The 18,784-nt window shown below is 45.8% G+C and overlaps 1 protein-coding gene across 5 annotated transcripts in view; it reads right to left on the bottom strand.

The window, feature by feature from the left end:
- LOC139388715 (rap guanine nucleotide exchange factor 1-like) overlaps window positions 1-18,784 on the bottom strand; it is a 99,780-nt gene that overhangs the window by 8,025 nt on the left and 72,971 nt on the right. For 2 of the 5 annotated variants that reach the window (XM_071135571.1, XM_071135569.1), the window contains 14 exons: window positions 17,420-17,534; window positions 16,903-17,089; window positions 14,285-14,827; window positions 11,100-11,317; window positions 8,151-8,318; window positions 4,976-5,137; window positions 4,571-4,654; window positions 2,741-2,826; window positions 2,340-2,442; window positions 1,261-1,336; window positions 801-885; window positions 559-651; window positions 186-300; window positions 19-89 (listed from right to left, as the gene is read on the bottom strand). In XM_071135571.1, the coding sequence (XP_070991672.1) occupies window positions 19-89; window positions 186-300; window positions 559-651; window positions 801-885; window positions 1,261-1,336; window positions 2,340-2,442; window positions 2,741-2,826; window positions 4,571-4,654; window positions 4,976-5,137; window positions 8,151-8,318; window positions 11,100-11,317; window positions 14,285-14,827; window positions 16,903-17,089; window positions 17,420-17,534 (2,106 nt within the window). Of the gene's footprint in view, window positions 1-18; window positions 90-185; window positions 301-558; window positions 652-796; window positions 886-1,260; window positions 1,337-2,339; window positions 2,443-2,740; window positions 2,827-4,570; window positions 4,655-4,975; window positions 5,138-8,150; window positions 8,319-11,099; window positions 11,318-14,284; window positions 14,828-16,902; window positions 17,090-17,419; window positions 17,535-18,784 lie in introns of all 5 variants that reach the window. The other 3 variants (XM_071135573.1, XM_071135572.1, XM_071135570.1) reach the window with 2 other exon arrangements.

Below are 18,784 nucleotides of genomic sequence, written 5' to 3' on the forward strand. Positions count from 1 at the left end.
CCCCGTGTTGACCCCTACCTGGCGGACACGCCCCGGGCGGCCAACGGCTTGAGAGAGTTGGTGCAGCGTAGCAGCTTCTTCTGCTCCACCTGGACAACAATACGTTTAGAATGCCATTGTATTTGACCTGCAGTAGATAGTACGGTGCCTTTCATGTCCAAAGTAATGTGAAACAGAAAACAGACCTTGTCCAGGATGTTCTTGCGGAGCACGCGGGCCAGGCTCAGCTCGCCGTTACACACCAGCCTGAACACCAGGTCCATCAGCTGCTTCAGGATGTCCTCCGTCAACTCCACCAGACTGGGAGGGAAGAACGAGAGGGAGGAAAAGAGCAGGGGACAAGTGAGTCATCGCCTCCACATCTGGCCATCACCATCAATCACCGTAATATATATGCGTTTAATAACTAATCCTGTAAGACCAACTAGACAATAAATAAATCATTCCTTCAAAATGGATTCAATCTGGCTACAGGCCAGAAAAACTGTTGGAGACCCTTGTTGGAGTAAAAAGCCATTTGTGTGGCTCTATGGAGAGAGTGGGTCCATCCATACTCACCACAGCTCATCCACCACTCGAACCAGCACAAAGAAGGTGTTCTTGCTGACCCGCTTCTTAAATATGTCTGGACTGTGACAGAACCTGGTATATGTGCTTGGTGGTGAAGGAGAATACGTATTCTCAACTCTTTCTCCTCATAGTAAATGCACACATTTTCCACTGTCTTTCCAACACACACAGTATCTAGCCATCGAGACACTGGTGGCGACCAACACGTCCGGTGAGTTTCAAAAGGATATCTGTAGTGCAGCTTCTTAATGAGGTCCTCTGGGCTAATGAATGTCCTGTATGTGGTCAGGAAGGCTTCACAGTACAACACCAGATCTGTCGGGGAGCAGAGGAGAACACCACCCCTTTAAGTCTGAGGTCCAGAACTAATGATGGATGCTATGAACTTTAGAAAGCATGGAGAGGGGGCATGAATAGATAGGTAATAGGTCATCTCCATTCTGACAGAACGATCTGGAAAACAGGAATGTTTTATCTATCGCGAGATATATCTATTCTAGAACTGTTCACATGTCAGAGTGAAAAGGGAGAATATACTGACATCACAATATACTGACATACAATTTAACAGACAGAAAGTGTAATCGGATCCCGTCCAGTATGAAAACACACATACACAGCCTGTGCCACTGACCCAGAACCACACATTCTAATGGGGGCTGCTGTCAAACGGTGATAAACGCGACCTACCTTTGCGTTCCGTCTCTGTGGCGTGGACTAACAGAATATCCCCTGATCCAGCACGCACGTCAGGACCATCATCATTCTGAGAGAGAGAATGAGAAAGACAGATGGAGGGAGAGATGAATAGATGGAGAAAAAGAGCACGGGGGGCATAGAGGGATAGAGAGGGGGGGGGGGTGGGGTAGAGAGAGAGAGAGGGTTAGGTAGAGAATTGATGAGGATTAGGGCAAAAATGCAGTCTAGCCCAAAATGCAGCGCTCTCCTCTCTGTCCATGCTCACCCTCCCTCCCTTCCAGCCCTGCACCAGCTCCACTGACGAGTGAGAGAGGGGGAGAGAGAGAGGGCTGGCATACGCAGGACACAGGCTGATCACACAAGCTGACAGATCCCCAACAAAAATACCCTTGTTTACCGCTACAGCTGTCCTTTGTTGTTTAATCAGACCTCCCTTCTCTTATCCCCTTTCCTCCCTCCCTTTTCTCTCTCCTTCCCTCCCTCCCACCCTTTCCTCCCTCCCTCCCAACCTTTCCTCCCTCCCTCCCAACCTTTCCTCCCTCCCTCCCAACCTTTCCTCCCTCCCTCCCAACCTTTCCTCCCTTTTCTCTCTCCTTCCCTCTTGCTACATCTGACCTTGCAGAGTGGGGACCACCATTTCACACAAATCACACACACACACACAGACTCTCCTGCCTGTCAGACTGCACCAAACAGAAAAAAGGAAAAGACATTTTAATGGAGAAACGTGCCCTGCAGTTCCTGAGAATTTCTTCTAGAGGTCAGTAGTGGACTGAGAGTTTTCTTATTTGTAGTCTTTGGTTTCAGCGTCTCACTAACATTATGTATCATGAATACCTGGGACCACGCATTTTTAAAAGGCTTAATACGGATGACGAACTAGTTTTGAATAAAATTGTCCACTAAATGGACTATATTATATTGTTATTATGAATAGAATCCCATTGAAAGAAAGCGCAGTAGCCAAAGACAACCACATAATTTTCTCTATACAATACTTAGCCAATAGACATTGGTGGGAATACTGTTAGTGCCGTAGTGAATGAGGGTTAGGGTTAGGGATACGTTACCTCTTGTTTTAGTGTAATCCTGGACATGATCTCTTTGTGGTCAATGAGAGAGAGCTCATCCACTTCCTCGTCACAAGGCGCAGAGTCTGTTGACTTCTGCCTCCTAGACAGACAGACAGACTAGATCAGTGTACCTGGATTTATATACATAGAAATAGAATGACTACCTATAATAGAATAGTCACCCATGAAAAATTTTCCATTCAAATTGATAAATGGACTTTGTCTCTTCTAATACCGTAATTCTCTCTATGCTTACATATAGAATTGGTCATTAATCAGTATCCATTTAATTCAATTGGCCTTTAATCTTCTAGGATTACCGGATCAAGTAATGACGTAACGGCTGAACGGGGAGAGTGTTTATGCAATGTAACCCTAGTGGCCACTCAATCCCTTACCTGTCCTTGTCCAGAGCCTCCTTGCTATTGGAGGAGGGCATCTGTGGAGAGGGGTCTTCAAGGACGTCGTCAGCAGAGTTGGGCTCCTGTTGGGGAAGAGTAAGCTCTGTCAAGGTAGGATGAGGAGCAGGACACATGGAACACCAACACATCATGTACACAAATGCAGTCTTCATAAAGTAACTGTTGGCACAGGTAGAATGGAACAGGTAGAAGATATTAACCACTGATACAGGATCAGATCTTTGATCATCCCCCTAATGGTTACTGTTAGGATTGTGGGTAGAATGATTTGATCCTAGATCTGTGGTGAGGATATAAACTCAGCAAAAAAGGAAACGTCCTCTCGCTGTCAACTGCGTTTATTTTCAGCAAACTCAACATGTGTAAATATTTGTATGAACACGACAAGATTCAACAACTGAGACATAAACTGAACAAGTTCCACAGACATGTGACTAACAGAAATGCAATAATGTGTCCCTGAACAAAGGGGGGGTCAAAATCAAAAGTAACAGTCAGTATCTGGTGTGGCCACCAGCTGCATTAAGTGCTGCAGTGCATCTTCTCATGGACTGCACCAGATTTGCCAGTTCTTGCTGTGAGATGTTACCCCACTCTTCCACCAAGGCACTGGCAAGTTCCCGGACATTTCTGGGGGGAATGGCCCTAGCCCTCACCTTCTGATCCAACAGGTCCCAGACATGCTCAATGGGATTGAGGTCTGGGCTCTTCGCTGGCCATTGCAGAACACTGACATTCATGTCCTGCAGGAAATCACGCACAGAACGAGCAGTATGGCTGTTGGCGTTGTCATTCTGGAGGGTCATGTCAGGATGAGCCTGCAGGCAGGGTACCACATGAGAGAGGAGGATGTCTTCCCTGTAACGGACAGCGTTGAGATTGCCTGCAATGACAACAAGCTCAGTCTGATGATGCTGTGACACATCTCTACCCAGACCATGACAGACCCTCCACCTCCAAATCGATCCCGCTACAGAGTACAGGCCTCGGTGTAACGCTCAGTCCTTCAACGATAAACGCGAATCCGACCATCACCCCTGGTGAGACAAAACCCTGACTCGTCAGTGAAGAGCACTTTTTGCCAGTCCTGTCTGGTCCAGCAACGGTGGGTTTGTGCCCATAGGCGACATTGTTGCCGGTGATGTCTGGTGAGGACCTGCCTTACAACAGGCCTACAAGCCCTCAGACCAGCCTCTCTCAGCCTATAGCGGACAGTCTGAGCAGTGACGGAGGGATTGTGTGTTTCTGGTGTAACTCGGGCAGTTGTTGTTGCCATCCTGTAGCTGTCCCGCAGGTGTGATGTTTGGATGTACCAATCCTGTGCAGGTGTTTTTACACAAGGTCTGCCAATGCGAGGACGATCAGCTGTCTGTCCTGTCTCCCTGTAGCGCTGTCTTAGGCATCTCACAGTATGAACATTGTAATTTATTGCCCTGGCCACATCTTCAGTCCTCATGCCTCCTTGCAGCATGCCTAAGGCACGTTCACACAGATGAACAGGGACCCTGGGCACATTTCTTTTGCCGTTTTTCAGAGTCAGTGGAAAGGCCTCTTTAGTGTCCTAAGTTGTCATAACTGTGACCTTAATTGCCTACCGTCTGTAAGCTGTTAGTGTCTTAACGACTGTTCCACAGGTGCATGTTCATTAATTGTTAATGGTTCATTGAACAAGCATGTTTAAACCCTTTACAATGAAGATCTGTGAAGGTATTTGGATTTTTACGAATTACCTTTGAAAGACAGGATCCTGAAAAAGGGCTGTTTCTTTTACTGCTGAGTTTATGATCTAGGTTGAGTGTTACTTACTCTGAGGCAGAGTGGCAGCTCCCCGTTGGCCTGGCTGGATGAGTACAGGTTGACATACTCACCCTCGCCACCCTCGTCCACACTCTACGTGAAGAGAAGAGGGACGACCATGGAATTAAATGGAACACATTTTATCTCTATGGGGACAGCAAGCTCAGAGGTAAGATGAGGCATGGAGAAGCACTTCCACTCAACTACATTGTGTTGTATGGTTTCTACTGGACGTAACTGTCAATAATTGGCCACCAGGTGGCACTGGTGATTAGTGTTTAGTCTGTACAGTATTTCAGTAAAATTTGTGTCTGTTACACATGATAGTGAATAGGAGAATAGGGTAATAAAATAGCCAAAATATAAGGTCTGGGAGTTAGATTTGTCTGTCTGTCTGCCTGCCTGCAAGCTCACCACTGTCGAGGTGTGGAGGAGAGAGTCAGAGAGAAGAGAAGTGGTCTCAGAGGAAGGAAGACAGACGGCCACAGAGCCCAATAGGTCGGCCAGGGAACAGTCGGGCCCATCCCCGCTGCCAGCCAATAGGGTGGCATTGGCCAAGGCGACCTGGTCCGAGCTCTGCGATTGGTGGAGAGTAGGAAGGGAAACCAGGAAGAAGGAGAAAAGAACAAGGTAAAGACAGCAGATAGGATCAGGTCAAAGCTGAAAAGGAAGTGAAGTTGAAAGTCTCCAGCACCTCCTAAGCTCCTACTAACTTGGACTAATGTAATTCAACATACTATAACAATAAATTGAATGATATCAACCTTTCTATGCCTTTCACATAGCCAAGAACACACCTGAACATACAACACACCTAAAGCAATTATTTCACCATAAACACCACCAGATAAAGGTATATTTACAATGCACAAATGTGTGTCTGAGAATGTGTGTGTTCGTGTTTGTCTGAGATTGTATGTGTTCGTGTTTGTCTGAGAATGTGTGTGTTCGTGTTTGTCTGAGAATGTGTGTGTAAAACGTTGTGCATCTCAACCCCGTCATGTTCCTGCATACATACCAGCACACAGAGCAGCCAGCACATAGATCACTGATAAACACCACACACACACTGGCATGCATGCTCCCTTCCACACACACTAAACCTACAGCACCTAGGGTATGCAAAAGAGGAGGGAGAACGAACTATGATGTTTCCACTAAAAACTTAAGGACAGCTTATTTTCTTTCCATCCAACAAATGTTCTCCATACTATTCTCCACAACCATAAAATATACTTGACAACACAGGTCTGCGCGCACACACAGACAGACACAGACAGAGACACAGCAGAGAGCCACAGACATACAGAGACACAGACAGACATACAGAGACACAGACAGACATACAGAGACACAGACAAACACAGACAGAGACCGAGACACAGACAGAGACCGAGACAGAGACCGAGACACAGACAGACCGAGACACAGACAGACCGAGACACAGACAGACCGAGACACAGACAGACCGAGACACAGACAGACCGAGACACAGACAGACCGAGACACAGACAGACCGAGACACAGACAGACCGAGACACAGACAGACCGAGACACAGACAGACCGAGACACAGACAGACCGAGACACAGACAGACCGAGACACAGACAGACAGACCGAGACACAGACAGAGACACAGACCGACCGAGACACAGACAGAAACACAGACAGAAACACAGACAGACAGACCGAGACACAGACAGACAGACCGACCGAGACACAGACAGACCGAGACACAGACAGACAGACCGACCGACCGAAACACAGACAGACAGACACACACAGACAGACAGACCGAGACACAGACAGACCGACCGAGACACAGACAGACCGACCGAGACACAGACAGACAGACAGACCGACCGAGAGACAGACAGACCGGCCGAGAGACAGACAGACCGGCCGAGAGACAGACAGGCAGAGACCGACAGAGACAGACAGGCAGAGACGGACAGAGACAGTGATCGACAGTGACAGACAGAAATAGACAGACAGAGACAGAGAAAAAGAGAGACAGAGACATAGAGAAAAAGAGACACAGAGAGAGAGAAAGAAACAGAGACACGGACAGTGACAGGCAGGCAGGCAGGCAGGCAGCAACCGACAGAGACAGACAGGCAGAGACAGAAAGAGACAGTGACAAACAGTGACAGACAGTGACAGACAGTGACACAGACAGTGACAGACAGTGACACAGACAGACAGAGAGACAGACAGAGACAGAGAGAAAAAGAGAGAGAGAGAAAGAAAGAAACAGGGAGACAGACAGAGACCGAGTCAGACAGAGACACATAAAGAGACACAGACAGGCAGAGAACGACAGACACAGACAGAAAGAGACACAGACATACAGACAGTGGCAGAGACAGACACAGACACAGACACAGACACAGACACAGAGACAGACACAGAGACAGACACAGAGACAGACACAGAGACAGACACAGAGACAGACACAGAGACAGACACAGAGACAGACACAGAGACAGACACAGAGACAGACACAGAGACAGACACAGAGACAGAGCGTAGAATAACAATTTTCCACTGAAATTACATTGTTGGCAATAAATCAATTCCTTTAAATGACTCCCATCTCCATGACATCGCCTCAAAACATCATGCCCCGAGGACTTGAGGAATGTGAACATTCCACTGGCAAACACACAGGGTGGGGGGGAGGCAAGATATGTGTATCAGAGAGAGGAGGAGGGAGATGCTGTGATGTTGAAATTAAACTAGAAATAATGTTGGATTTGATTTAAGGGGCAGAAGAGGGTAGAGGTCAGCAGGAAGGAGAAAGGGGTAGAGAAGGAGGTGGTAGAAGAACGAGAGAGGACGAAGAGGAGAAAGAAGAGTAGGACAGGAGGAGGAATCTGTTTTACATCAGGCCAGGTCCAAATGGCATGCATTCCTCTAGATTCCACAGGAAGATACACACCACTTCCCCCCCCCCCCCCCCCCCGACCTCCTCAGTGTGCCCCTCACACCCAGGGGTCACACGGGGTCAGGCCACACCATAAAACCAACATCATCCGCCTCCTATCGAATAGAGGTTTGAGGTTATGAGATGGAAAACTGTGTCAAGTGTTAACTCGGTCATGAGCTCAGCTACCCACCACAACCTCATTCATCACCAGGTTTCTATCTGCTATAGAGGTCCCTGCTTTTGTAAGATTGTCATTTGCGACTCCTCTTTGACTCCACTTGTTCCACATAACCACTTCTGTGCCGGTTGTTTTCAGGAAAAATAAAAACATCAGAAATGCATTACTTTGCATCTTATGATGCTAAACCGAAGTATTACAACACACGGCATTAAATGCACACGTCAGTACACACACACACCATGTGTGTGACGATAGCACACCGCTATCGTCATCAATGTCGGAACCATGCCAGAGACGAACAACAAAACACAGGGACCATGTGCCATTCAGGACAATCAGAACCACACCACGTGGATCCAGAGAAAACATACAGGCAGTTCAACACAACACACAAGATCACAGCACCAAACGGAACCAGAACACACAGCACACGGGAGGCCCAGCCTTTGGGCCACCGGGGGCCAATCAGGTAGACTCACCATGGGCGTGGTCAGCGAGGAGTGTCCACTAAGGTAGGAGGAGCTAGAGACCAATAGGCTGAGCCCCAGGCCAGAGCCCACCTCCTCTGCTGCCGCCACCAATGAAGGGTGGAGGTGGCACGGCAGAGAGGAGGATGAGGAAGAAGAGGGGGAGGAAGAGTGGGAAGCCTGAGGAAGAGAGAACGAATGAAAAAAAGGAGAGGGGATAGACAAATAAGAAGAGAGGGGCAGTGAGAATAGAGGGAGAAAAATAAGAATTAAAGAGAAGACGAGAGAAAGGTAGAAGACACAGAAAAAATAAAGACAGAACTTTATCACACTAAGAAGAGAAAGCAGTGTAAGATCAAATCCCGTTTCAGAATCAGAGCGATGAGAAAGAAGGAACCCCCACACTGCTCTTTAATAAGCTTATCGTATCGGCCTCACAGCCTTCGTCAGAGCTATAAAAGACAGAGTTAAGTTGATAGCATTAGTACACAATTAAGTCTTGTGAATGGAGACGTGCAGAAACGTCTACCACAGAAGAAGAAACGCACATAAGACTCCTTGTTGCGGACACTGAACATGAAGCCAGCCACAGGGTCAGAAAAGGTCATTGCTAAGCGTCATCTCTAGGGGTTGGAACAACACAAAAGAGTCGAGACCTGTTTAGCCCATCGCTCAAACAGTGTTTGGATCTGACCATCTTAAACCTGACCAGACGTCTTGCTCTCTGAACTGTGTTGCTTCAAAGAAACCAGGTCAAACTACACACCTCGAAACAGGAGAAATGTGATTTTCGCTTTCTCTCTTTTTCTCTTGCCATCTTAGATTCCGACTGGCAGACCATCGAAATTGCTTTTAATTTTCCCAAAGCCGTGTAAAATCTGAGTTTTTAAAGTCTGTAACATGTTGGCTTATTGGAAGGCAGGAGGAGGACTAGGAGATACAAACAGGCTTATCCTACCCAGGCCACACCCTCTTCAAGCCCCTTACACCACCAGCCCAGATTACCAGGAGAGACAGAGGAGGAGGAACAAGGAGAGAAATACAGTTGAACTGTACAGTACAGTAAAGTGTACAACAGAAATCCTCAAACTAAAAGGCTGGGAGTCTTCCAATAGACAGTGGTTGGTGGTTTGCAGAAGGAGAACAGCGGACCAGAGGATTATGACCCCTCTGTCGCTCAGTGGTAGGTTATATATAGTATTGTACTGTAGTGAGGTCTGCAGGAGTGCAATCTCAACGTGAAATCCAGGCATGGAATTGGAATACATACACAAATCTCCCACAGACATCCATGCATGATTTACATAAATATACTCCAGCAGGCTATTTTCATTTTCTGGGTTTCTAGTTGTGGATAAATCCGGCACTAAGCGCAAAATCCACTCAAGGGAGCAGTCCAGTAGCCATCTAGTTTCTACCCATGTGTAGTCTTTAGTAAAATGGCTGACAAACCACATGACACCAGTGTGTAGAATCTAACCTCTTTTATACCTCAACCCACAGCCAAGTTGAACCAATCTCCATTAACCTGAATAAGGTTGGGCCAATCAAATCTATCTGACCACCCCCTGACCTCCTTAGCCCCTCTCCCTGGGTTCCCACCTCCATTGACTGATTGACCGACCGGACTGTCAATCAGACAGACGTCTCAACTAACCTAGGGCAACCAGGACTAAGATAAAATGACTGGATTTGATAGAGTGATATTGATATTGAGAAAGGCAAGTCTCAACTTGTCTGGTAGGGGTTACCACCGACATTACACCACTTAGAGCGAGAAAGAGAGAGACTAGGCAGACTGAAGAGGACTGGGGGTAGATGGAGAGATAGAACGAGAGACTGATCTGAACAGAAGAGGGGAGAGATAAAGAGAGCATTGATGAGGAATGGATTCCTGGAAGCAGGGAGCTCTGGAATACTGTCCTTCCCAGCCAACCAGCCAACAACCACTACACTAGCACAAGTTACCTCAGAGTTCTTCTTCTGGGTCATGTTCATCAGGCTTCAAACTGATGAACAAGGACTGAAACAGGAGAGGGACTACCTAGAATTGTCCAATAAGAAATGCTCTATTTAATTTCACTGTTATATGTTGCGTGCCCTCATGAACACAACCCTGCTTCACATTCACCTCCATAGTGGGTAGTTTTGTTTTATTAGTTGTACGGGATACACATGGTATACACATGGTATACACATGGTATACACCGTACAACTAGAGGCTTACTTGCAGGTTCCTTCTCAGTGATGCAACAACAATAAGAAATAAAACATAAGAATATGAACATAAAAGTAAATGGCTCAGTAGAATAGAATAAACATTTTGGCCTAACTATAACACAGGAAGGCACAATTTGTAGTCCAACATTTACATGTTTTGGGGTAGGGGGATTTGGGGGCAAGTGTTTAAATAGTTTATAGTTGACACATGTTCCACACCACTGGTTGCCAATGACATATAGACAGGGGTCAACTGTCCTCTGGGGTGTTATACAGCATATGACCACCGTGGGAATCGGACCCCTCACCTTTGACCTCCAGGCAATAACTACTGTTGTGATTTCTACAGCATGCAGCACCATGACCTCAATGTTTCACCACAGGGGGCTTAAACTGTCACCTTTTACATTTCCTCATTTAATTGTTGATGTAAAACTAAGTTAAAAGTGTTAAATCACCAACCTTAAACTCCTACAAGTAAAATATGCCATCATTCAGCACTCAACCATGACTGGATGTCCGCCTGGAAAGGAGACCTTACACAAGAAACCTTTGGATCCAAATTCTCCACGCTTTCCCAGTGTGCACTTGCTCCCTCCACCATCATAACCAGTGCATCAATCTCTACGGAGGATTGTGAAATTCCACTGGTGAGGTCTGAGGCGGGGTGGTCAGTAAGGGTGAAATAATGTGTGATTGGGTGGTGAGGACTTGAGGAGGAACACACACACAGACACTCACCAGCTGCCTCTGCTTGGGGGGCAAGGCGGGAGGCGGGAAGAGGGGTACGGGCAGGGGCTCGTGGACCGAGTCGGTGCTGCTGAAGGAGTCGTTGAGGCCGTAGACGTCCTGGAAGCGCTTGTTCCTCTGCTCGTAGATGCTCTCGCTCTGCGGCGTCTGGTAGAACACGGAGGGCTGGGGCTCCGAGTAGTCCTCCACAAACTGCATGTACGCCAGGACTGAGGGGGGGGGGGGGGGGGGGCACGGCGAGACATTAAAAGTTATTTCAAGCGAAATGTTAATATGCACACTACCATGCATCAATCTTATGTGATGCAGGGAATTATAACTGCAAGAATTAGCGTAATCATAGACACGATAACGCCCTTAAACACAATATTAGCTCTGGATGTTCCTAAGATAGGAGTGAGGTCATGTAATGTTAAACGGGGTCAGTTTGACAAGGAATGGCATAGCTTGACAGGAAGTGGCATCATAGTTCAACAGTCCCGAGTGGATCAGTTGGTAGAGCATGTAGCTTGCAATGCCAGGCTTGTGGGCAATGTTCCCTCAAAACATTTTTTGGCACTGAGCAAATTTCCGGTTTGCTGAGCGCAAAAAACATCAAAAACTATGGAGAAAATGCCTCCCATAACATTTTAACATGGACATAGCTGTTCTATCATTCAGCCTACAGTAGCAGCCAATGTGTGGTGTTCAATGTAGGCCTACATTCCATGAGACCTTTGGAAAAAACATGTCGGGCTTGGTTTATCCACTTCACCTTCAGACAATGAGGTGACTGAACATGTTATTGCGTTGTTTGATGCAAGAAACAAATTTTACAAAATAAAATGCATTATTATTCCCATATCATTATTACAGAGAATCAGACAAATTATGCTGCCCTCTGCCTATTGGCCACTTAGCTTATTGAAGCCTGTCTCAAAATGCAACACTGTCCCTTTAAGGCAAAAAATAAGCTCTTTACCTGATTCGCTTTTCAAATATGTCTAGAATTTTGCGCTTTTGTAAAAACAATCACTCCTCTATTGCTGACTACAAATTATCTATAACTGGACTAATAACTCACTAACTAGCAAAGGATATGAACAAAATGCACACTTGGCTGCATGCAGCTTTCGCTTTGACCTCAAAACAAGCAAATCTACTCACGACCGCTCATGCTGTTAACACAGTCCAGTTCAAAGTAAACGGCAGAGATCCATAATAGATTTTTTTATACCACACCGGTCTGTGTAGAGTATGGGCTGAGTAGAGCATGTCAATGCAATAGAAATCCTACTCCGATGCATTTTGCAACAAAATCTCTTGCATAGTTAGTTTTGTTTCGGTATGTTGCATTGAAAGTGACTAACATTGCGTTGATTTGATCACAATACCCACAGTAAAGGGAAACGTTGATAGTGTTAACAGGGAAAACTCTAGAACAGTGGTCACCAACCTTTTCTGGATCAAGATCACTTGGGATTCAAAATGCAAACAGAGATCTACCGTTCAGATGTATTTTTTTACACGACTTAAACATGTCAACCTATGCAACATTAACCAACTAAAAACAGCAATGAGGTTTGTGCAGTGAGCTATAGGCCCAAAGCACATTGGCTTTGCTTGAATTGCCCTGTCAATGCATTCTTGTTCGGGGACATTATTAAAAAATGATTTCAAAATTTGACGTAGGCTATATGATCGCACTGGTAATTGATCGGTTCTATTACTTGTGAAGCACAGCTGAGTGAGCATACATTTAAAGAATTTGCTTTTTATTTTATCGATGCAGGCACCGTCTCAGAGGAGGGAGAGAGCAGCAGACTGAGGGTCCACCTCTCAACATCCCTCCGCTATACCTTACCAATAAGGGACAGAGTCTTCCAGATGATGGCAAAACTAGAGTCGCATCGCATTATTTCTGCCTCATGCACAAATTCATGTTGTTACTCCAATGAACTGAGAAAGTGAAATATTCCTCAATATTGAAAAAGACCCTGGCCGCTAATCAAATCAAATGTATTTAAATAGCTCTTCGTACATCAGCTGAAATCTCAAAGTGCTGTACAGAAACCCAGCCTAAAACCCCAAACAGCAAGCAATGCAGGTGTAGAATAATAATAACACCACAAGCCTATAGATACACTTTCCTACTCATTCATTACTGCTGCAGTGCTTGTTGTAGCGCTGAGTGGAAATAGGAAGAATACGCATTTTATGGCTTAGAACTGTCAACACTGTTCTGAGTAACAACTTAAACATGAACTCACTCATAAAAACAGCATCTCTTTGCTGTATTCGTTGACAGTCTCTCTCCAGCCATGGTTTTAAACGTTTTGAAATCTCAGAGTATCAACTTTGCTGTAGCTTTCTTTGATGCCTGCTACATTACTGCAGACATGGTCATCTAAGCCATCTGATTGGCCAGCGGTAGGCCTATAGCGCAGTTGATTTGTACTCTGGGCACGCTAGGAAGGCGGGCCGTTTGCCTACCTGGAGTGCAGGGCAGCGGAATCGGGTGCATCTACAGCCAACAGAAATCGGACGCATCTACCGTTGTTTACAGAAATGTTTTGCGATCGACTAGGAATGCCTTGGAGATCGACCAGTCGACCCGTTGGTGACCACTGCTCCAGAAAGTTGAGTGAAATTCAATCTCGTGCTTCTCTCTGTGGGCTAATATTTATGCGGGGCTACTGCGCCCACACAGCTTAGAGGGAACATTGGTTGTGGGTTCGATTTCCGCTCTGGAGCGTCCACTAAATGACAAAAATTTAAATATAAAAAATGTCAACAGGAAATGACATCATAGCTTGGCAGGAAGTTACATATTTGTGACCTCTGTACCCAACTGCCAGTGGATCAGGAGTCCATTGTGCTTGTCCTGGAGTTACACTTCCTCCCTCTATTCTCTGTGGCAGATTTCTTAAACATGAGTCGTGCATGAAAGACACTGCAGCTAAGTTAGCACTCTAACCACCTCTCTCCCTCAGTCTCTATCCTTTCCTCCTTCAATCTTCCTCGTTTCATTTCTCTCTCTCTGTGTTTTGCTCAATTATCTCCCTAAACCATCTCCTTCCCTTCCTCAATCATCCTCCTGCTCTTTTTCTTTCCTTTTCTCTCAATTTTCCTATAATTCTCTCTCTTCCACTCCTTCTATCCTTTTCTCCCCCACACCCCATCTCTCCATCACTCACCGTGCTTGTTCCTCTTCTCAGGCAGCGGCGGTGGACTAGAGGGAACGTCTGCGTTCTCGCTGGCCAGGTACTGGGCCACAAACACTCCCCCATTGCTCTGGGGCATGGGTGAGATGGGCGTGAAGAGGGGGAAGGGGGGCGTGGGGTGCAGCAGCTCCTCTTCCGACAGGTTATCGTACTGCGAGGGGAACCTCTCGTAGAGGGGCCCCCGCGAGGAACCACCCCAGCACCCATCCGGATAAGGCGACACCTGGGCGCTGCGCCGCTTCTTTTGGGGTAACGCTGGAGGCGCGCTGAGGCGGCAAGGGTGCAAGGGGCTGATGTGAGAACCGGGCTGGGGGGTCCAGTATTCGGAGTGGTGAGGGTGGGGGGCGGGTGGGGAGCTAAAGCGGGTGGGAGGAGGGACGGGGGAGGATGACTCGCTGTGAGACTCAGGGAGGGGCGACAGAGAGGTGACCCCTGAGGGGGCGAGGGGTTCCCCAGTGAAGACTGAGAGGTCCTGGTGGAGGAAGTCATAGTCCGGGTCGTAACTCTCAGTGTTGTCTGAAGAGAAACAGAGGAGAGATCGAGAGAAAGAGAGAGGGGGAAACAGTCTTTGAAATGCAGTATTGGTGGTTACGGTTAAGCTGTTGACATTTGAAGTGAGTATTTTAAAAATAGAGTGCTCTCATGTGTGAGAGAATATGCCTCTGGGTATGATAAGTGTACATGTAAAAAAAAATGCCCCGCCCCCAGAATTTGGGCCAACCAATCACAGCTCTCCGTTGGATAATAACTGTCTCTAACCAAGCTTGTGTCCGTCATCCTCAGTATTCATCTTTCTCGCAACAAAATGTGTGTAATGGGAGTGACTGAATATAATGAGTATATGAGCATATGTTAACAGCTGTTTGTGTGTGTGTTTACATGGGTGTTTTATATATCTATATATATATATATATGAAGTTTGCATACACCTTGGACAAGTACATTTAAACCCAGTTTTTCACAATTCCTGACATTTAATCCTAGTAAAAATTCCCTGTCTTTGGTCAGTTAGGATCACCACTTTATGTTAAGAATGTGAAGTGTCAGAATAATAGTAGAGAGAGTAATTTATTTCAGCTTTTATTTCTTTCATCACATTCCCAGTGGGTCAGAAGTTTACATACACTCAATTAGTATTTGGTAGCATTGCCTTTTTTTAACTTGGGTCAAACATTTTGGATAGCCTTCCACAAGCTTCCCACAATACGTTGGGTGAATTTTGGACCATTCCTCCTGACAGAGCTGGTGTAACTGAGTCAGGTTTGTAGGCCTCCTTGCTCGCACAAGCGTTTTCACTTCTGTCCACACATTTTCTATAGGATTGAGGTCAGGGCTTTGTGATGGCCACTCCAATACCTTGACTTGGTTGTCCTTAAGCCATTTTTCCACAACTTTGGAAGTATGCTTGGGGTCATTGTCCAGTTGGAAGACCCATTTGTGATCAAGCTTTAACTTCCTGACTGATGTCTTGAGATGTTGCTTCAATATATCCACATAATTGTCCTCCCTCATGATGCCATCTATTTTGTGAAGTGCATCAGACCCTCCTGCAGCAAAGCACCCCCACAACATGATGCTGCCTCCCCCGTGCTTCACGGTTGGGATGGTGTCTTCGGGTTGCAAGCCTCCCCCTTTTTCCTCCAAACATAACGATGGTCATTCTGGCCAAACAGTACTATTTTTGTTTCATCAGACCAGAGGACATTTCTCCAAAAAGTACGATCTTTGTCCCCATGTGCAATTGCAAACCGTAGTCTGGCTTTTTTATGGCGGTTTTGGAGCAGTGGCTTCTTCCTTGCATATCGGCCTTTCAGGTTACGTCGATATAGGACTCGTTTTACTGTGACTATAGATACTTTTGTACCTGTTTCCTCCAGCATCTTCACAATGTCCTTTGCTGTTGTTCTGGGATTGATTTGCACTTTTCACACCAAAGTACGTTCATCTCTAGGAGACAGAACGAGTCTCTTTCCTGAGCGGTATGGCGGCTGTGTGGTCCCATGGTGTTTATACTTGCGGACTATTGTTTGTACAGATGAACGTGGTACCTTTAGGTGTCTAAAAATTGCTCCCAAGGAAGAACCAGACTTGTGGAGGTCTACAATTTTTTTTCTGAGGTCTTGGCTGATTTCTTTTGATTTTCCCATGATGTCAAGCAAAGAGGCACTGAGATTGACAGTAGGCCTTGAAATACATCCAAAGGTACACCTCCAATTGACTCAAATGATGTCAATTAGCCTATCAGAAGCTTCTAAAGCCATGACATCATTGTCTGGAATTTTCCAAGCTGTTTAAAGGCACAGTCAAGTTTGTAAACTTCTAACCCACTGGAATTGTGATACAGTGAATTATAAGTGAAATAATCTGTCTGTAAACAATTGTTGGAACAATTTATTGTGTCCTGCACAAAGTAGATGTCCTAACCGACTTGACAAAACTATAGTTTGTTAACAAGAAATTTGTGGGGTGGTTGAAAAATGAGTTTTAATGACCCCCAACCTAAGTGTATGTAAACTTCCAACTTCAACTGCATGCATGTGTCTGTGTATATATATCTCTCTATCTATATATGCGTGTGTGTGCATCCCTACCCAGCGTCTCACAACTAGTATTTTGGGAGCACTGTCCGCTGTCCTGTTCCATGGAGCAGAGATGCTCTTCAGACTTGCTGAGCTTTCCCATGCTGCTGCAGGGCGAGAGGCGCGGGGAGTTGCCTCTGTACGACTGGCTACCCCCTGAAAAACGCCTCTGGAGGAACTCCTGCTCATAGTCCTGCTGCTGCAAAGACACAGAGACAAACAGGCAGGTGGACAGACAAACACAATGAAAAACAGACACAGATGTCAGCAACACAGTTTCAGGAAATAAGAGAGACCTTTGTGGAGCTAGGATCTGTTAATGGCTGGCCTAATCAAGTCTGATCACTAGTCTGTATCGGCCCATTATAATCGCTTGGTAATCCACCCTATTCAAAACCATACTCTGACAAAGTTTCTCTAGACCACTGTACTACCATTACCATTGGACAACTGGAATATGTGGGTGTTACTCAACAATAACCTTACAAAGTACTGGTATGTGTCTCTGGTGAGGTGTGTGTGTTGGTACCCGTCTATGGACGCTGCAGGGCAGGCTGGAGCCACGGCTCATGGGGCTCACCACTGCCACCCGGGTGGGCGACGGGGCCGACTGGCGCTTCTTTGGGGGCAGGGCCGGAGGAGGACTGGAGAGAGCGAAGTAGGATGTAGGACCCTCAGTGAGAATGGACATTAATCGGCAGTGAATTTCAGTTTACTTTATGAATTGACTGACTTCAATTCAAATTGACCCCAACCCTGTTTTTCGGGCTTCTGATGCACAACCAGGCTCACAAATACAAGTAGGGACATTGGTACACACACACAGTTTACTGCTCCTTGAGCTGGATGACAGTAGCTACATTTCCATCCAATTGGCGACAGATTTTCATGTGACGATACTCTACAATCCGCATAAAAACAAATATGCACATCTCCCCACCAGAGACGAGTTTCCATTAAATGGACCTGTTGCAGATGAAATTACCTGGTGCACATAAAAATTTGAATGGGTTTCAATCGTGTTTTCAACTCCACTGATGGTTTTGGCTCGTGTGCTCTAGCCAACAGCTGGCAGATACAGTGCAGGTGGGATAGCCTACACGATGACATTATTATGGATTATTATCACATTATTATTTGTCTAAAGGCATCGATCATCATTGACACTAGAATAAGACCCTAGATATTTATTGGAAAGCAGCATTAATCACTCCATGCACTTTCACCACCTTGTGAAGTTCATCATAACTTATTCAATCTACAGCCTAATAAACTGCATTCTTTATCGAGTCGTAGTGGGAGGACCACACAACATATCATCACGTGAATCTAATTTGACTTCCATATGATGGTTATTATATCAATATTTGCGCATAAAGGCATTTCCATTGCCATCTCTCGCGTAATACATTTTACAGACCTTGTCTAGCGTATTTTGTTTTGTCGACATATGGAAAGTGCTGTTTCCAACATGTACTTTGCTCGCATAAAAAGGTTGGATGGAAACCTGGTTACTGAGGGGTTATTATGGTCAAATCCAGAGGTGGGACCAATTCACTATTATTCGAGTCACAAGCAAGTCTCAAGGTCCAAGTCTCAAATCAAGTCCCAAGTCCAGTCTTGAGTAAAGTCCAAGTCATCCATACAAAGAGCAAGTCAAATTGAGTCAAGTTTTTTCAAGTAAAAAAATAATAATATAATATATATATACATACATATACATATACACACACACACATATATATATACACACATATATATATATACACACACACACACACACACACACACACACACACCACACACCACACACTTGTTCAACTACCAATCTTTGTCTATTTATTGAGGCTACCAGACAGCCCTTTCATTATTTTGTCTACAACACATTGATTAT

The sequence above is a fragment of the Oncorhynchus clarkii genome, chromosome 29 (assembly GCF_045791955.1).
Source record: "Oncorhynchus clarkii lewisi isolate Uvic-CL-2024 chromosome 29, UVic_Ocla_1.0, whole genome shotgun sequence".
Lineage (NCBI taxonomy): Eukaryota > Metazoa > Chordata > Actinopteri > Salmoniformes > Salmonidae > Oncorhynchus > Oncorhynchus clarkii.